This window comes from Cetorhinus maximus, chromosome 2 (assembly GCF_964194155.1).
Source record: "Cetorhinus maximus chromosome 2, sCetMax3.hap1.1, whole genome shotgun sequence".
NCBI classification, from domain to species: Eukaryota; Metazoa; Chordata; class Chondrichthyes; order Lamniformes; family Cetorhinidae; genus Cetorhinus; species Cetorhinus maximus.
In genome coordinates this window covers 10,169,729-10,183,261 of record NC_135880.1, presented here as the reverse complement: position 1 = coordinate 10,183,261, position 13,533 = coordinate 10,169,729, and the positions used below count along the sequence as shown (strand labels likewise).

At 43.1% G+C, this 13,533-nt stretch overlaps 1 protein-coding gene across 4 annotated transcripts in view; it reads right to left on the bottom strand.

Moving 5' to 3' along the window:
- Positions 1 to 530: 530 nt before the first annotated feature.
- The window catches only part of LOC144692208 (E3 ubiquitin-protein ligase RNF4), a 61,361-nt gene continuing 48,358 nt past the window's right edge, over positions 531 to 13,533 (bottom strand). For all 4 annotated transcript variants that reach the window (XM_078560782.1, XM_078560806.1, XM_078560790.1 and 1 more), the window contains 2 exons: positions 5,670 to 5,748; positions 531 to 1,921 (listed from right to left, as the gene is read on the bottom strand). In XM_078560782.1, coding sequence (XP_078416908.1) covers positions 1,772 to 1,921; positions 5,670 to 5,748 — 229 coding nt within the window. In that variant the 3' untranslated portion in view covers positions 531 to 1,771. The remainder of the gene's footprint in view (positions 1,922 to 5,669; positions 5,749 to 13,533) is intronic.

Sequence of the window (13,533 nt, the reverse complement as noted above, 5' to 3'; positions counted from 1 at the left end):
TAGGTTGCTTTGACCTTGATAGTGTCAAGCTTCTTCACTGTTGTTGGAGCTGCATTCATCCAGGAAAGTGGAGAGGATTCCATCACACTCTTGACTTGTGCCTTGCTTGGCTTTGGGGAGTCAGGTGGTGAGTTACTCTAAGCAGAATCTCCAGCCTCTGAACTGCTCTTGTATCCACAGTATTTATATGGCTAGTCCAGTTCAGCTTCTGTCAGTGGTAACCCCCAGGAAGTTGATAGTGGGGGATTCAGTGATTGTAATGCCATTGAATGTCAATGCCATTCAACGCTGTCACAGAAAATGGTGGGGGCTGATGTGGTTCACGTCTTTCACTCAAGAAATGCTAGTGCTCACAGAAATTAAGAACTTAACGTTATGACCAACTTCTTACCTGTAATTAAATGAAAGCAAAGCTCAAATCACATGCACAAGAGGAAATCATTAGACAAGAAAGTTAAACACTGCTTAGGCACTAAGTAAAAGGGAGGAAGAAATTAAGCTGAAATGGAGACAAAATGGGAAGGGAATCATTCAGGGACTAATGCTTTATTAATTTTTTAGCCCCAATCTTTTTTCCAGAAATTTTATCCATCTTTGAGGGAAGATGAACAGCATTCTAACTGGCACAGAGGTGTAGACATAGGACATTGTGGGTAGTTTACTATTCAACATCAATAAAACATCACTCTGCACAAAGATTCAAAGACAATGAAAACAAATATTCCACCAATTACTCAAAATATTTTCATTGTAACATTTTTAAAAACTAATTTCATCTTTATTTTTTTTTGTAAAGATATCTGAATTTCAACACATGAAATTTGATTGGTTTCCACACAAAGCTGCAGTTCCCAGATATCTGCCGTCTCAGAGACTAGGAGCAGCCTGATGAACAAAGAACTTTTGGTCAAAGATACTGGTGGTTCAGACCTCAGTTACAATAAAAGATTAATTTAAGAAAAAAAAAAGCAAGATATTCCCAAAACACAGGGAAGCCTAAAATCATGCATAGAGTATTCCTTGCCCTCTGTAATATCAACTTCTGAAACCCAACCTTCAGCACATGTAAGGCTTTGAAAGATTTCCTGAGCAGGAGTAATCAAAAGCTTGTGTTCCTCGTTTAATCTTAATTGCATTAACACCCCCCGCCCCCAACCCGATCCCTCAGTTAATTCACTGCACACCATCATGGCATTTTCCAGACCACTATGCACACACAGCTGAAAGAAAAAGGCACTGACTGCTGTACACCAGGGACACAAGCAGGTATCAGACCAAATGATGGTCCTTAATACAAAGGAGAGTTGATCTGTATATTGGCAGGGCACATTTGCTAAAACAGTTTGCAAATCAATGCAATGGAAGATCACCTGTACACAGCAGTGTTACAATCCTTGTACAGCGATTACCTGTCAGTGACCTGGGGCGTAGGGAAGGCAGAAAAAGAGAGGGAAGACAAAGAAAGAGAAACACATACAAAACACACATCTGAGTTTAGTTGGTGACTGGAATATGCTGGTGCTTTGTTTTATTTCTCACCCTCCCCCTCCACTCATCCCACCCCTCCCACCCCCAAACACAATTCTAAATACAGCAAGTCGACAGGATCAGATGGTGACAGGTGGTCAGCTGATGATGCGTGCGTCCTGCAAACGCATTTCGGTCTCCAATAGGGACCGCGCATTTCTGCAGAGAAGCTGAAGAACACATGAGGATTTCAAGGTGGCCAACACTTTGTCAGGTGTGTAAGGTTCATGATGAAGATTCGCAGTCAAATGTAAATCGGATGGTACTGACGAGAGTTCAATTTCTTTCTGCAGGTTGGACACGTGTGTGAATTTTTGAGACTGTCCCGGATACACTGGCTGCAGAAGACATGACCACATTTAGTCGAGACGATAAGCCTCCCACTTTGGACAATCTAGACAAGAATCAAAAATAACATTTGTTTACATAAGAAAGAGGAGGAATAGGCCATTTGGCCCCTTGAAGCTGTTCTGCCATTCAGTAAGATCACGGCATATCTGAATTGTGGCCTTAATTCCACTTTTCTTTCTGGGCCCCATAACCCTTGATTTCTTCCTCGTCAATCAAAAATCTAACTTAGCCTTGAATATACTCAATGACCTAGCCTCCACTACTCTCTGGGGAAGAGAATTCCAGAGACTAATGACCCTCTGAGAAGAAATTCTTCCTAGTCTTAGTCTTAAATGGGAGACCCCTTATTTTGAAACTGTGCCCCCTAGTTCTAGACTCCCCTCCACAAGAGGAAACATCCTCTCAGCATCCACTCTGTCAAATCCCCTCATGATCTTATATGCTTCAGTAAGATCACCTCTCATTCTTCTAATCTCCAATGGATGCAGGCCCAACCTGCCCCACCTTTCCTCATAAGACAAACCTCTTCACCCAGGGATCAACCTAGTGATGAACTCTGAACTGCTTCCAATGCAAGTACATCCCTCCTTAAATAAGAGGCCAAAAAATGTACACAGTGCTCTAGATGTGGTCTCACCAATGCCCCGTACAGTTTCAGTCTTAAGGTCAATATTCTATTTGCCTAATTACTTGCTGTATGTGCATGCCAACTTGGTGATTCATGTACAAGGACACCAAAGTCCCTCTGTACTGCAGCATTCTGTAGTCTCGCTCCATTTAAATAATATACTGCTTTTCTATTCTTCCTGCATTAGTGGACAACCTCACATTTACCCACATTATACTCCATCTGCCAAATTTCTGCCCACTCACTAAACAGGAAAATCTGTATCTGGCATTCTCCAGGAATGGGTTAACTGAGATGCATGGCGAGTTCTGTGTTTTCATCTATCGAGAAAACTCCAAGATGATCAGCTGGGTCTTGAGGGTTTGGGAGCACGCAAATTGGGTGAGCGGCTCTAAGGGGAGATGGTGCTGCAGAACAGTGGGAGGCTGAGGCCGGAGCAAGGGGAAGCCACCGATAACGATTACCATTGAGTATGACGTGTCCAACAGACCCGACCCCAGAATTCCTGTTGAGAAAATTCTGGTTGGTAGAGTGCTAGATTAAGGAAATTTTACTGCGTATCTCTTTGAGGACTCTTTGTATCCACCTCACAACTTGCTTTCCTACATAGCTTTGTATTGCCAGCAAACTTGGCAAAAACACTTGGTCCCTTCTAGGTCATAAATAGTTGAGGCCCCAGCACTGATCCCTGTGGCACTCCACTTATTAGTTGGCCAATCTGAAAATGACCCATTTATCCCAACTCTGCTCCTTGTTAGTTAGCCAATCCTCCATCCACGCTAATATATCAGCTGCAACACCATGAGCTCTTATCTTGTGTAGTAAACTTTTATGTGGCAGCTTATTGAATGCCTTTTGGAAATCCAAAGACACTCCAACTACTGGCCATTATCAACCCTGTTCCATCCTCAAAGAATTCTAAAATTTGTCAAGCACAATTTCCCTTTCACAAAACCATGTTGACTCTGCCTGATTGTATTTTGATATTCTAAATGTCCTACTACTACTTTATGATAATGGATTGTAAGAGAAATAGCAAACCACGAACAAGAGTAGGCCAGACACCTGAGTCTGTTCCACCATTCACAAGGTTGATGTATCTCTGACTGATCCACAAACTATTCTACAGTAATAACTGCAAATCAGAGTTCATGCGAATCATTATTTAAACAATCAAGTACAATTCTTCTGCTTATTTTAACTGAGGTAACATTTTAGTAAAGCATCGACTCTCTGTTAAAATAGCAGGATAGGAAACTGCGTACAAACCTAATCTGCATAGTTTGTAAATACATAGTGTGGAGATTGGCCATTTAGGTGGTTTAAGATTATTCTCTTCTGAATACATTGAATCACACCAAAACTTAAAATAAGTTCACATGGGCAAAGTTACAGCATTAATGATCAGCACCCATTAGAAACTTCAGCAAATCATTTGTATCTTTACATCTGCTGTTATTTTATTTCCTATCAGCATTTGAATAATGAGGGTACGAGGCGGAGGGTGTCAGGGAGATGCTACCAAAGCAGACTGTGTGAAGGAGCAACCTCAACTGACAGATTCAGCTAGCTCATACACACAGGCCCTCTTACCTGCCAAACCTATTTTAATAGCACGTTCACAAGTAAAAAGAATTAAAAATGGTAGTCAAAAGGCAAAAGACTTGCATTAGTATAAAGAAATGCACAAACTTGCAATTATATAGTGCCTTCTCATCCTCAAGATGGCTCGAAACGCTTTTAAACTAAGATTATTTCTGTAGTGTGGTAACTGTTACCTAGGCAAAAACTGCAGGCAAATTGCACACTAAGATGCCACAAAGAATTGGTTATATAGTCTGGTGTTGATGGAGGTATAAATATTGGCCAAGATACAGGGAAAACTGCCCACTCTTCTTCCAAAAGCGTAATTGGATTTTCTTGAAAGGCAGCATTCCCTCAGTACTTCATTGAACTGATAGCCTCGGTTTCATGCTCAAGTCCCAATGGGCGATTTGAAACAGCAGCCTTATTTCAGTGCAGTAACGGAGTGGGCACTGCATTGTTACAGACGCCTTGGCTCAGATAGCACTCTTGACTCGGTCACAGAATTGTCCCACTCCAGGAGACATGAGCACAGCTGACACTAGTGTGCCAGTACTGATGGAGTGCTGGACAGTCAGAAGTGACGCCTTTTAGATGATACATCAAACTGAGGCCCTGTCTGCTCTCTCAGGTGAATGTAAAGATCCTGTGGCCCTTATTCAAAAGAGACCTGGGAGTCACTCCCAGATCCTACCAAATATTTACCCCTCAACCAACATTACTAAAAGAGATGATCTGATCATTAACACATTGATGTTTGTGGGACCTTGCTCTACACAAATTAGCACCTGTGTGTCTTACATTACCATAGTGACTTCAATTTAAAAGTATGTCACCAGCTGTAAAGCACCTTCGGACCTCCCAAAGTCGTGAAAGGCAGTATATAAATTTAAGGCTTTCTTGGAAGGGTGCAGGACACGTTGAGAAGACTGGTATAAAAGCATTCGGGATCCTTAGCTTTATTAAGAGAGATGTAGAGTACAGAAAGCAAGGAAACAATGAAGAAGCTTTAACAAAGACTCAATATTCCCAACTGCAGCTTAACGTTCAATTTTGGGCACTATATTTTTGGGAAGACTTGGAGAGGGTGCTGAAGAGATTTGCTGGAACAGTACTAGGGATTGGGAACTTTAGTTGTATGGAGAAACAGGAGAAGTTGTGGTTGTTCTCCTTGGTGCAGGGAAGGTTAATAGGAGATTTCATAGAGTTATTCAAAAGCATAAGGGTTTTAATAGAGTAATTAAGGAGAAACTGTTTCCAGTGTCATAAGGCTTACAGGGCACAGATTTAAGGTGATTGTCTAATCAGCTCCCCCGACCCCCCCTACTGCTTCCCCACCACAGCAAGTTAATATAATCTAGAATGCACTGTTTGAATTGGAGGTGGAAGCAGGTAACATTCAAAAGAGAATTGGATATAAACTTGAGGGGGTGGGGGTGAGGAGAGAATTTACAGGATTGTGGGAATGAGCTGGACACTGGGATTGATTGCATGGCTCTACCAAATAGCCTCCTTCAGAGCTGGATCATTGTGTAAGGGAGACAGGCAACAATTTCATTTCTCCACAGATATCTCTTACCTCTGTGTAACCGTCCATGCAAATTGGGCAGCTAATTGTTCCTGAGGAAGTCCTGCAGTGAGCAAGCTTTTTGACAGATCTGCCAAGATAGAAACAAACTCCAAAAGGTTATTCAACTACGCACAGTTAGCACTTTTCACTAATTTTGTCCCCAGCTCCTTGCTGGGGTTTGTGTTTCAGAAAGGCAGTACAAGTTCTACAACAGCTTGTCCAAGTAGCCTTTCTATATCAGCAAGGAAAGTAAGACAGTTTGTTTACTGGTTAAAGCAATTGACGGACCAGTCCAGGAATGGCAGGGCTAAAAAGTAGAACACCTGGAGCAAAATATTAGTAGGTGCACAGAATGAGAAGGTAAATCAGATTGCAGCAGATGGGGGAAGTGGAGGGTCCAAATAGCCTCTTCCTGGATTAAAATTTTTTGCCACCAGTTCAGTACGAAATGAGGCAGTGATGCACTGATTGGGTTTACAGAGCTTTAAAAACTTCAGTCAGACAGGAGGGCTTCGAAAGAGCCTTTCACACACCTCCTAAAGTTGGGCACCCTTGCCGTAAGTATGGGTTCACCACTGTCTGCAAGTTATTCCGACTTGGAACTACATCGCTGCTCCATCACTGGGTCAAAATCTTGGAGCTCCGTACTTAACAGCATTGTGGGAATACTTCCCCACACAGACTGCAGCGGTTCAAGGAAGCTCAGTGACATCTTTTCAAGGGTGATTAGGCTTGGGCAGCAATTGCCGCTGATGCCCACATCCCATGAATGAATAAAGAAAGGTGGCCCAGCTTGGCAGTTGGGTAATGAGGGTAGCAGTGGGGTTAAGGGATACACCACCCCAGAAAGAATTTCCAGTTGCTCAGTGCTCCTATTTTGTGAATGGTCTGCTCACAAAAAAAATTTAAACTCATGTCTCCATTTTTTCTTCTCTAAGGGTTCATTGGTCTCACTTTCCCAACACCAACGCCTGATGGAAAAAACACCTAGGAATAGGTCCACTGGAATCCAGCACGTAGGGAGTCTTTAATCCTGGTGGACTTTATGGTCACAGCTGGCTGTGAATTGGGAGATTGAGGTTAAGTGTGCCACATCGAGCTAGATTGAAATCCTGGTCCAAGAGATGAAAGAGCCAGTGGATATACATTTCTAAACATAAGCAGATTCATACCTGTCAGAGGAAAAGTACAATTAGTCAACATTGCTATTTAGTTAGCTAATTTGGTACCAAAATGTTACAACCTTGTCAAAAAAACAGGGTGCAAAGATAAGCCCAACAACTCCAGGCCAATCAATTTAACCTCAGTGGCTGGAGGCTTCTAGGAACAATAATTTGCAACAATTAGTCACTTGGGAAATGCAGGTAAATTAAGGAATACCAGCACAGATTTGTTAAGGGCAAATTGTGTTGAACTAACTTGGAGTTTTTTGATGAGGTATGGTAACAGTTAAGGTTGATGAGGGCAATGCAGTTGATGTGGTGTACATGGCCTTCCAGAAGGCATTTGATAAAGTGCTTATCATGACCATGGATCCTATCCCCAAATTACTTATGGGCATATTGAACTTAAGACAGACATATGTTTTTTTAAAAAAGGACATACAAACAAAAGCTGGCTGAGACTGCAAGGTAACCACTTGCTGGAAAATTCCGATGTGGATTACTTGACCAAATAGTTCAGAGAGAATAGAATGTCACACCTAAAAGGAAAAGATACAATGCAAATTGAACTGTAATCTGTGATTGCAGAGATCATGGAAAATGATTACCATCTCAGCCGAAACCACCTCCTGTTAAGTTATATCCCAGACTGTGAACATGAACTGAGTTGAAAAGAAAACAGATCTGGACAAAAAACATATGTATCCCAGGAAGGGAAAAAACAAACAAGAAAAGGGGTTTAAAAAAGCCAACTGCAACCTTTATTACTGTGTACTAGACTGGTGTTCTGTTGTGGCATGTGTGTGTGCTGTGAAGGTCACAGTTGAAGAACAACAACTAGGCATCCCTGTGCTTGCAAGTAAAAAAAAAACTGATTGCTGGAAGCAAGGCACAATTCAGCAAAGTCACAGTCAGAGGAAACAGGGCAACTCCTCTCAGCTAACTTGCAGAACCAAGAATCTCCAACCCAACTGCTCATCTGCTAAAGTCAGTGCTACCTGAATCACCCTGACTTAAAGGCTGCAACGGTTCACCATCTATTCCTCATGGACAAGCCAAAGGACTGATTTGTATGCCTTTTTAACTTTTATTTTTGGACCCAATTTCTCATATCGAATCTGTGTGCATGTGCGTTGCGCTTTTGTTATTTTTCTCGTGTTTACTAATAAACTCACTCTTTGACTCAAAAAAAGCCTGATTAAACTGGCTCTTTTTAAAACATAACTACATTTGGGCTGGGAAAAGGGATCCATGAAAGAAGGGATCCGTTTTAAATTAACCTTGTTGTGTCTAACTGAGGGGGTTGAATAAAGAAAGGGAGTGAGTTCATCCCTCCTCACCCAGGAGCATAACAATTTGGGGTGCCTCGCCTGGGATCACAAATTGGGGGAACCTCACGCGGGGACCAGTCATAACATGTTGCACAACAGACTTGTGCATAAAGTTACAGCTCACAGAATAAGCAACATGGAGACAAAATTGGCTGAGTGACAGGAAACAGAGTAAAGATTAATGTATGTTTTTTGGACCAGGAGGAGGTTTATAGTGGAGCCCCCCCAGGGATCTGTGTTAGGACCTTTGCTCTTCCTAATATATATTAATGACCTAGGCCTTGGTGTACAGGGCACAATTCCAAAACTTGCAGATGATATGAAACTTGGAAGCATTGTGAACTGTGAGGAGGGTAGTGTAGAGCTTCAAAAGGACATAAACAAGGTGTTGGAATGGGTGGACAGATAACAGATGAAGTTCAAAGCAGAGAAGTGCAAAGTGATTAATTTTGGTAGGAAGAACATGATAAAAACATAAAATAAGAATACAATTCTAAAGGGTCTACAGGGGCAGAGGGACCTGGGTGTATATGTGCATAAATTAAAGAGGGCAGAACTGGTTGAGAGAGCAACTAATAAAGCATACAGCATCCTAGGCTTTATTATAGGGGCACAGAGTATAAGAGCAAGGTGGTTATGTTAAATTTGCATAGAACACTAGTTTTGGCTTCAGCTGGAGCATTGCGTCCATTTCGGGACACAACACTTCAGGAAGGATGTGAAGGCTTTAGAGAATGTACAGAAAATTCATGAGAATGGTCCCAGGGATGAAGAACTTCATATATGTAGATAGACTGGGGAAGTTGGGCCCATTTTACTAGAAGAGAAGGTCAAGAAGAGATTTGATAGAGGTGTTCAAAATCATAAGAGGTCTGGACAGAGTAGATAGGGAAATACTGTTCCCATTGGTGACAGGATCGAAAAAGAGGTGGCACAGGTTTAAGGTAACTGGCAGAGAAAATAGTGGTGATGAAGAAAATCTTTTTCATGCAGCGAGCAGAATGCACTGCCCGAGAGTTTTTCTTATTCGTTCATAGGATATGGGCGTCGCTGGCTAGGCCAGCATTTTATTGCCCATCCCTAATTGCCTTGAGAAGGTGGTGGTGAGCTGCCTTCTGGAACCGCTACAGTCCGTGTTGTTGGAAATCCTATTGGGCTGTTAGGAAGGGAGTTCCAGGATTTTGAGCCAGCAACAGTGAAGGAACAGCGATATAGTTCCAAGTCAAGATGGGTACGTGATTTGGAGGGGATCGTGCAGGTGGTGGTGCTCCCATGCTTCTGTCTTTGTCCCTCTAGGTAATACAGGTTGCAGGTTTGGATGGTGCTATCGAAGGAGCCTTGGTGAGTGCTGTAGATTGGTGGTGGAAGGAGTGAATGTTGAAGGTGGTGGATGGGATGCCAATCAAGCGGGCTGCTTTGCCCTGAATGGGTGTCAAGCTTCTTGAGTGTGTGTTGAAGCTGCACACAGGCAAGTGCACAGTATTCCATCACACACCTGACTTCTGCCTTGCAGATGGTGGACAAGCTTTGGGGAGTCAGGTGGCAAGATACTCTCTGCAGAATTCCCAGCCTCTGACCTACTCTTGTAGCCACAGTATTTATATGGCTGGTCCAGTTCAGTTTCTGGTCAATAATAACCCAAAGAATGTTGATAGTGGGGGATTCAGCGATGGTAATGCCATCAAATGTCAAGGGGCAGTGGTTGGATTCTCCCTTGTTGGAGATGGTCATTGCTTGGCAATTGTGTGGCGCGAATTTAAATTGCCACTTATCAGCCCATGCCTGAATATTATCCAGATTTTGCTGCATATGGACATGGATTGCTTCAGTATCTGAGGAGTCACGAATGATGCAATCAGCAAACATCCCCCTTCTAACCCAATGATGAAGGGAAGGTCATTGATGAAGCAGCTGAAGATGGTTGGGTCCATGACAAGACCCTGAGGAACTCCTGCAGTAATGTCCTTGGACTGAGATGATTGACTGCCAACAACCACAACCATCTTCCTTTGTGGTAGGTATGACTCCAACCAGCAGCGAGTTTCTCCCCTCACTGACTCCAGTTTTGCTAGGGCTCCTTGATGGCACACTTAGTCAAATGCTGCCTTGTAGTATAATGCGGATAAATGAGAGGTTATCCACTTTGGTAGCAAAAACAGGAAGGCAGATTATCTGAATGGCTATAAATTGAAAGAGGGGAATGTGCAACAAGATCTGGGTGTCCTCGTACACCAGTCACTGAAGGTAAGCATGCAAGCATGCAAGTGCAGCAGGCGGTAAAGGCGGCAAGTGGTATGTTGGCCTTCATTGCCAGAGGATTCGAGTACAGGAACAGGGATGTCTTGCTGCAATTGTACAGGGCCTTGGTGGGACCACACCTAGAATATTGAGTGCAGTTTTGGTCTCCTTATCTGAGGAAGATGTTCTTGCTATAGAGGGAGTGCAGCGAAGGTTTACCCACCTAATTCCTGGGATGCGGGGACTGACATATGAGGAGACATTGAGTCAGTTAGGATTACATTCGCTGGAATTCAGAAGAATGAGGGTGGGGGGGGATCTCATAGAAACCTACAAAATTCTAACAGGGCTAGACAGGGTAGATGCAGGAAGGATGTTCCTGATTGGGTGAGGGGGGCGGGGGGGTGGAGTCCAGAACCAGGGGTCACAGTCTGAGGATACGGGGTAGGCCATTTAGGACTGAGATGAGGGGAAATTTCTTCACCCAGAGTGGTGAGCCTGTGGAATTCATTACCACAGAAAGTAGTTGAGGCCAAAACATTGTATGTTTTCAAGAAGGAGTTAGATATAGCTCTTGGGGTGATATGGATCAAAGGATATGGGGAGCAGGCTACTGAGTCGGATGATCAGCCACGATCATAATGAATGGCGGAGCAGGCTCGAAGGGCCGAGTGGCCTACTCCTGCTCCTAGTTTCTATGAAGTCAAGGGCAGTCACATTCACCTCATCCCTTGAGTTCAGCTCTTTTGTCCATGTCTGGGCCAAAGCTGTAATGAGGTCAGGTGCTGAGTTTTTAAAAAAATTCTTTCATGTGAGCGTCGCTGCCAAGTCCCACATTAGTTGCCCATCCCAGATTGTCTTTGAACTGAGTGGCTCGCTAGGCCATTTCAGAGGGCAGTTAAGAGTCAATCACATTGCTGTGGGCCTGGAGTCACATGTAGGCTAGACCAGGTAAAGATGGCAGATTTCCTTCCCTACAAGGACATTAGTGAACGAGATGAGCTTTTATGACAATGGTTTCAAGGTCATCATTACACTAGCTTTTAATTCCAGGTTTATTAATTGAATTTAAATTCCACCAGCTGCCATGGTGAGATCTGAACCCGTGTCCCCAAAGGATTAGCCTGGGTCTCTGGATTACTAGTCCAATGACATAACTACTATGCCCCTGCCTCCCCAGAGATTAATAGATTTCCAAATGCCAGTGACATAACGGGATATGGGAATCGTGTGGGATGTGTCATCAGACATGATCATATTGAATGGTGGAACAGGCTCAATGGGCTGAATGACAGGTTCGATTGAGGAATTCAAGGTGGAATTAGATTATCTGAAAAGGAAGAATGTGTAGTGTTACTGGGAGAAGGCAGTGGAGTGGCACTAGTTAAATTGCTCCTACAGAGAGCTGCCACAGACAGAGCAGGCCCAATCGCCTCCTTCTGTGCTTCAATATTCTGTGAATTTGGGGATTACCATTTTGGGATTAGGCCAGCTGTACAACCATTTTAGTAGATCCTCCTGGTTATTTTTCATTTATGGGATGATCTCTCATCGCTAACTGCCTTCGAGAAGGTGATGGTGAAGGTGATGGTGAGCCACCTTCTTGAACCACCGCAGTCCATGCGATGTGGGTACATAGAACCTAGGAGGAGCAGGCCATTGAGCGTGCACCACCATTCAATATCATGGCTGATAATCTACTTCGATGCCTTTTTCCCCCACACTATCCCCATATTCCTTTATGTCATTGGTATTTAGAAATCTGTCAGTCATTGCTTCACAAATAGTAGTTTGGCAATACAGAACTTGAGTATAGCTGGAAAAAGTGATTTTGTCAAAGCTTTTCTCCTTGCACTCATTATGACAATCACAAGAATTCTAATGTCAGGGGAAGCAACAACTTTATACTGTGTGGCACATTTACATGTATTGGTAGTTACATTTCTTAATACACAGGGCCCTATTCTTTGCAGACAGAAAGAACACGCACACACATTGCACCTGTTTCAGCTAAACAAAATAAGTGATAGCCATTCACTGGTTCATTCCTCAGGGCAATGCCTTGACCAGAGTCAAGTTGCCTGGTTTAAATTTCAAACAATGCTCGGCAGTTAACTGTTAGTCACCATTAACTGGTGCATTCTCCATGGCAACACCTCTACCAATCAGAGTCCACTTGCCAAACAATCAGCACTCTCTTCTCATACAGCATACATATTATGGGGAAAAGGCAAGAGATTGGCATTAAGTAAAAATGCTCAGTGAGCCGGTGCAGACTATGGGCCAAATGGCCTCCTTCTACACCATAGCAATTATGTGATTCTGAGAGTATAAAGTTGTTGCTTCCCCTGACATTGGTATTCTTGCAATTGTTGTGATGAGCGCAAGATGAAAAGCTTCGGCAAAATGTCTTTTTTCAGCAATACTCAATTTCCGCTTTAAACTTACTTAATGACTGAGCTTCCACAGCTCTCTGGGGTACAGGATTCCAAAGATTCACAACCCTCTGAGTAAAAAGATTTCTCCTAAGTGTCTTTTCTCTTATTTTGAAATTGTGCCCCCTGCTTTGAGACTTCCAAACCAGGAGAAACATCTTACTTGCATCTACCCTGTCTATTCCTTTAAGACTTTTGTAGGTTTCAATAAGATCAGCTCTCATTCTTTGAAATTCTAGAGCACACAGGCCCAATTTCCCAAATATCTCTTCATAGGACAGTCCCACCATCCTGGGAACAAGTCTGGTGAGCCTTTGGTGCACTCCTATGGCAATAATACCCATCCTAAGGTAAGGGGACCAAAACTGCACACAGTACTCCAGGTGCGGTCTAACCAAGGTTCTATACAATTGAAGCAAGGCTTTGCAAATCCTGTACTCTGATCCTCTTGCAATAAAGGCTAACACACCATGAACCTTCCTAATTGCTTGCTGCACCTGCACGTTAGCTTTCAGTGACTTATTGACGAGAACACCCAGGTCCTTTTGTACATCTACACTTCCTAATCTCTCACCATTGAAGAAATACTCTGTATAACTGTTCCTCCAACAAAGTGAATAACCTAACATTTTTCCACATGGTGTTCAATCTGCCATGTTCTTGCCCACTCTCAAAGTCTGAACAAATCCCCTTGAAGCCGCATTGC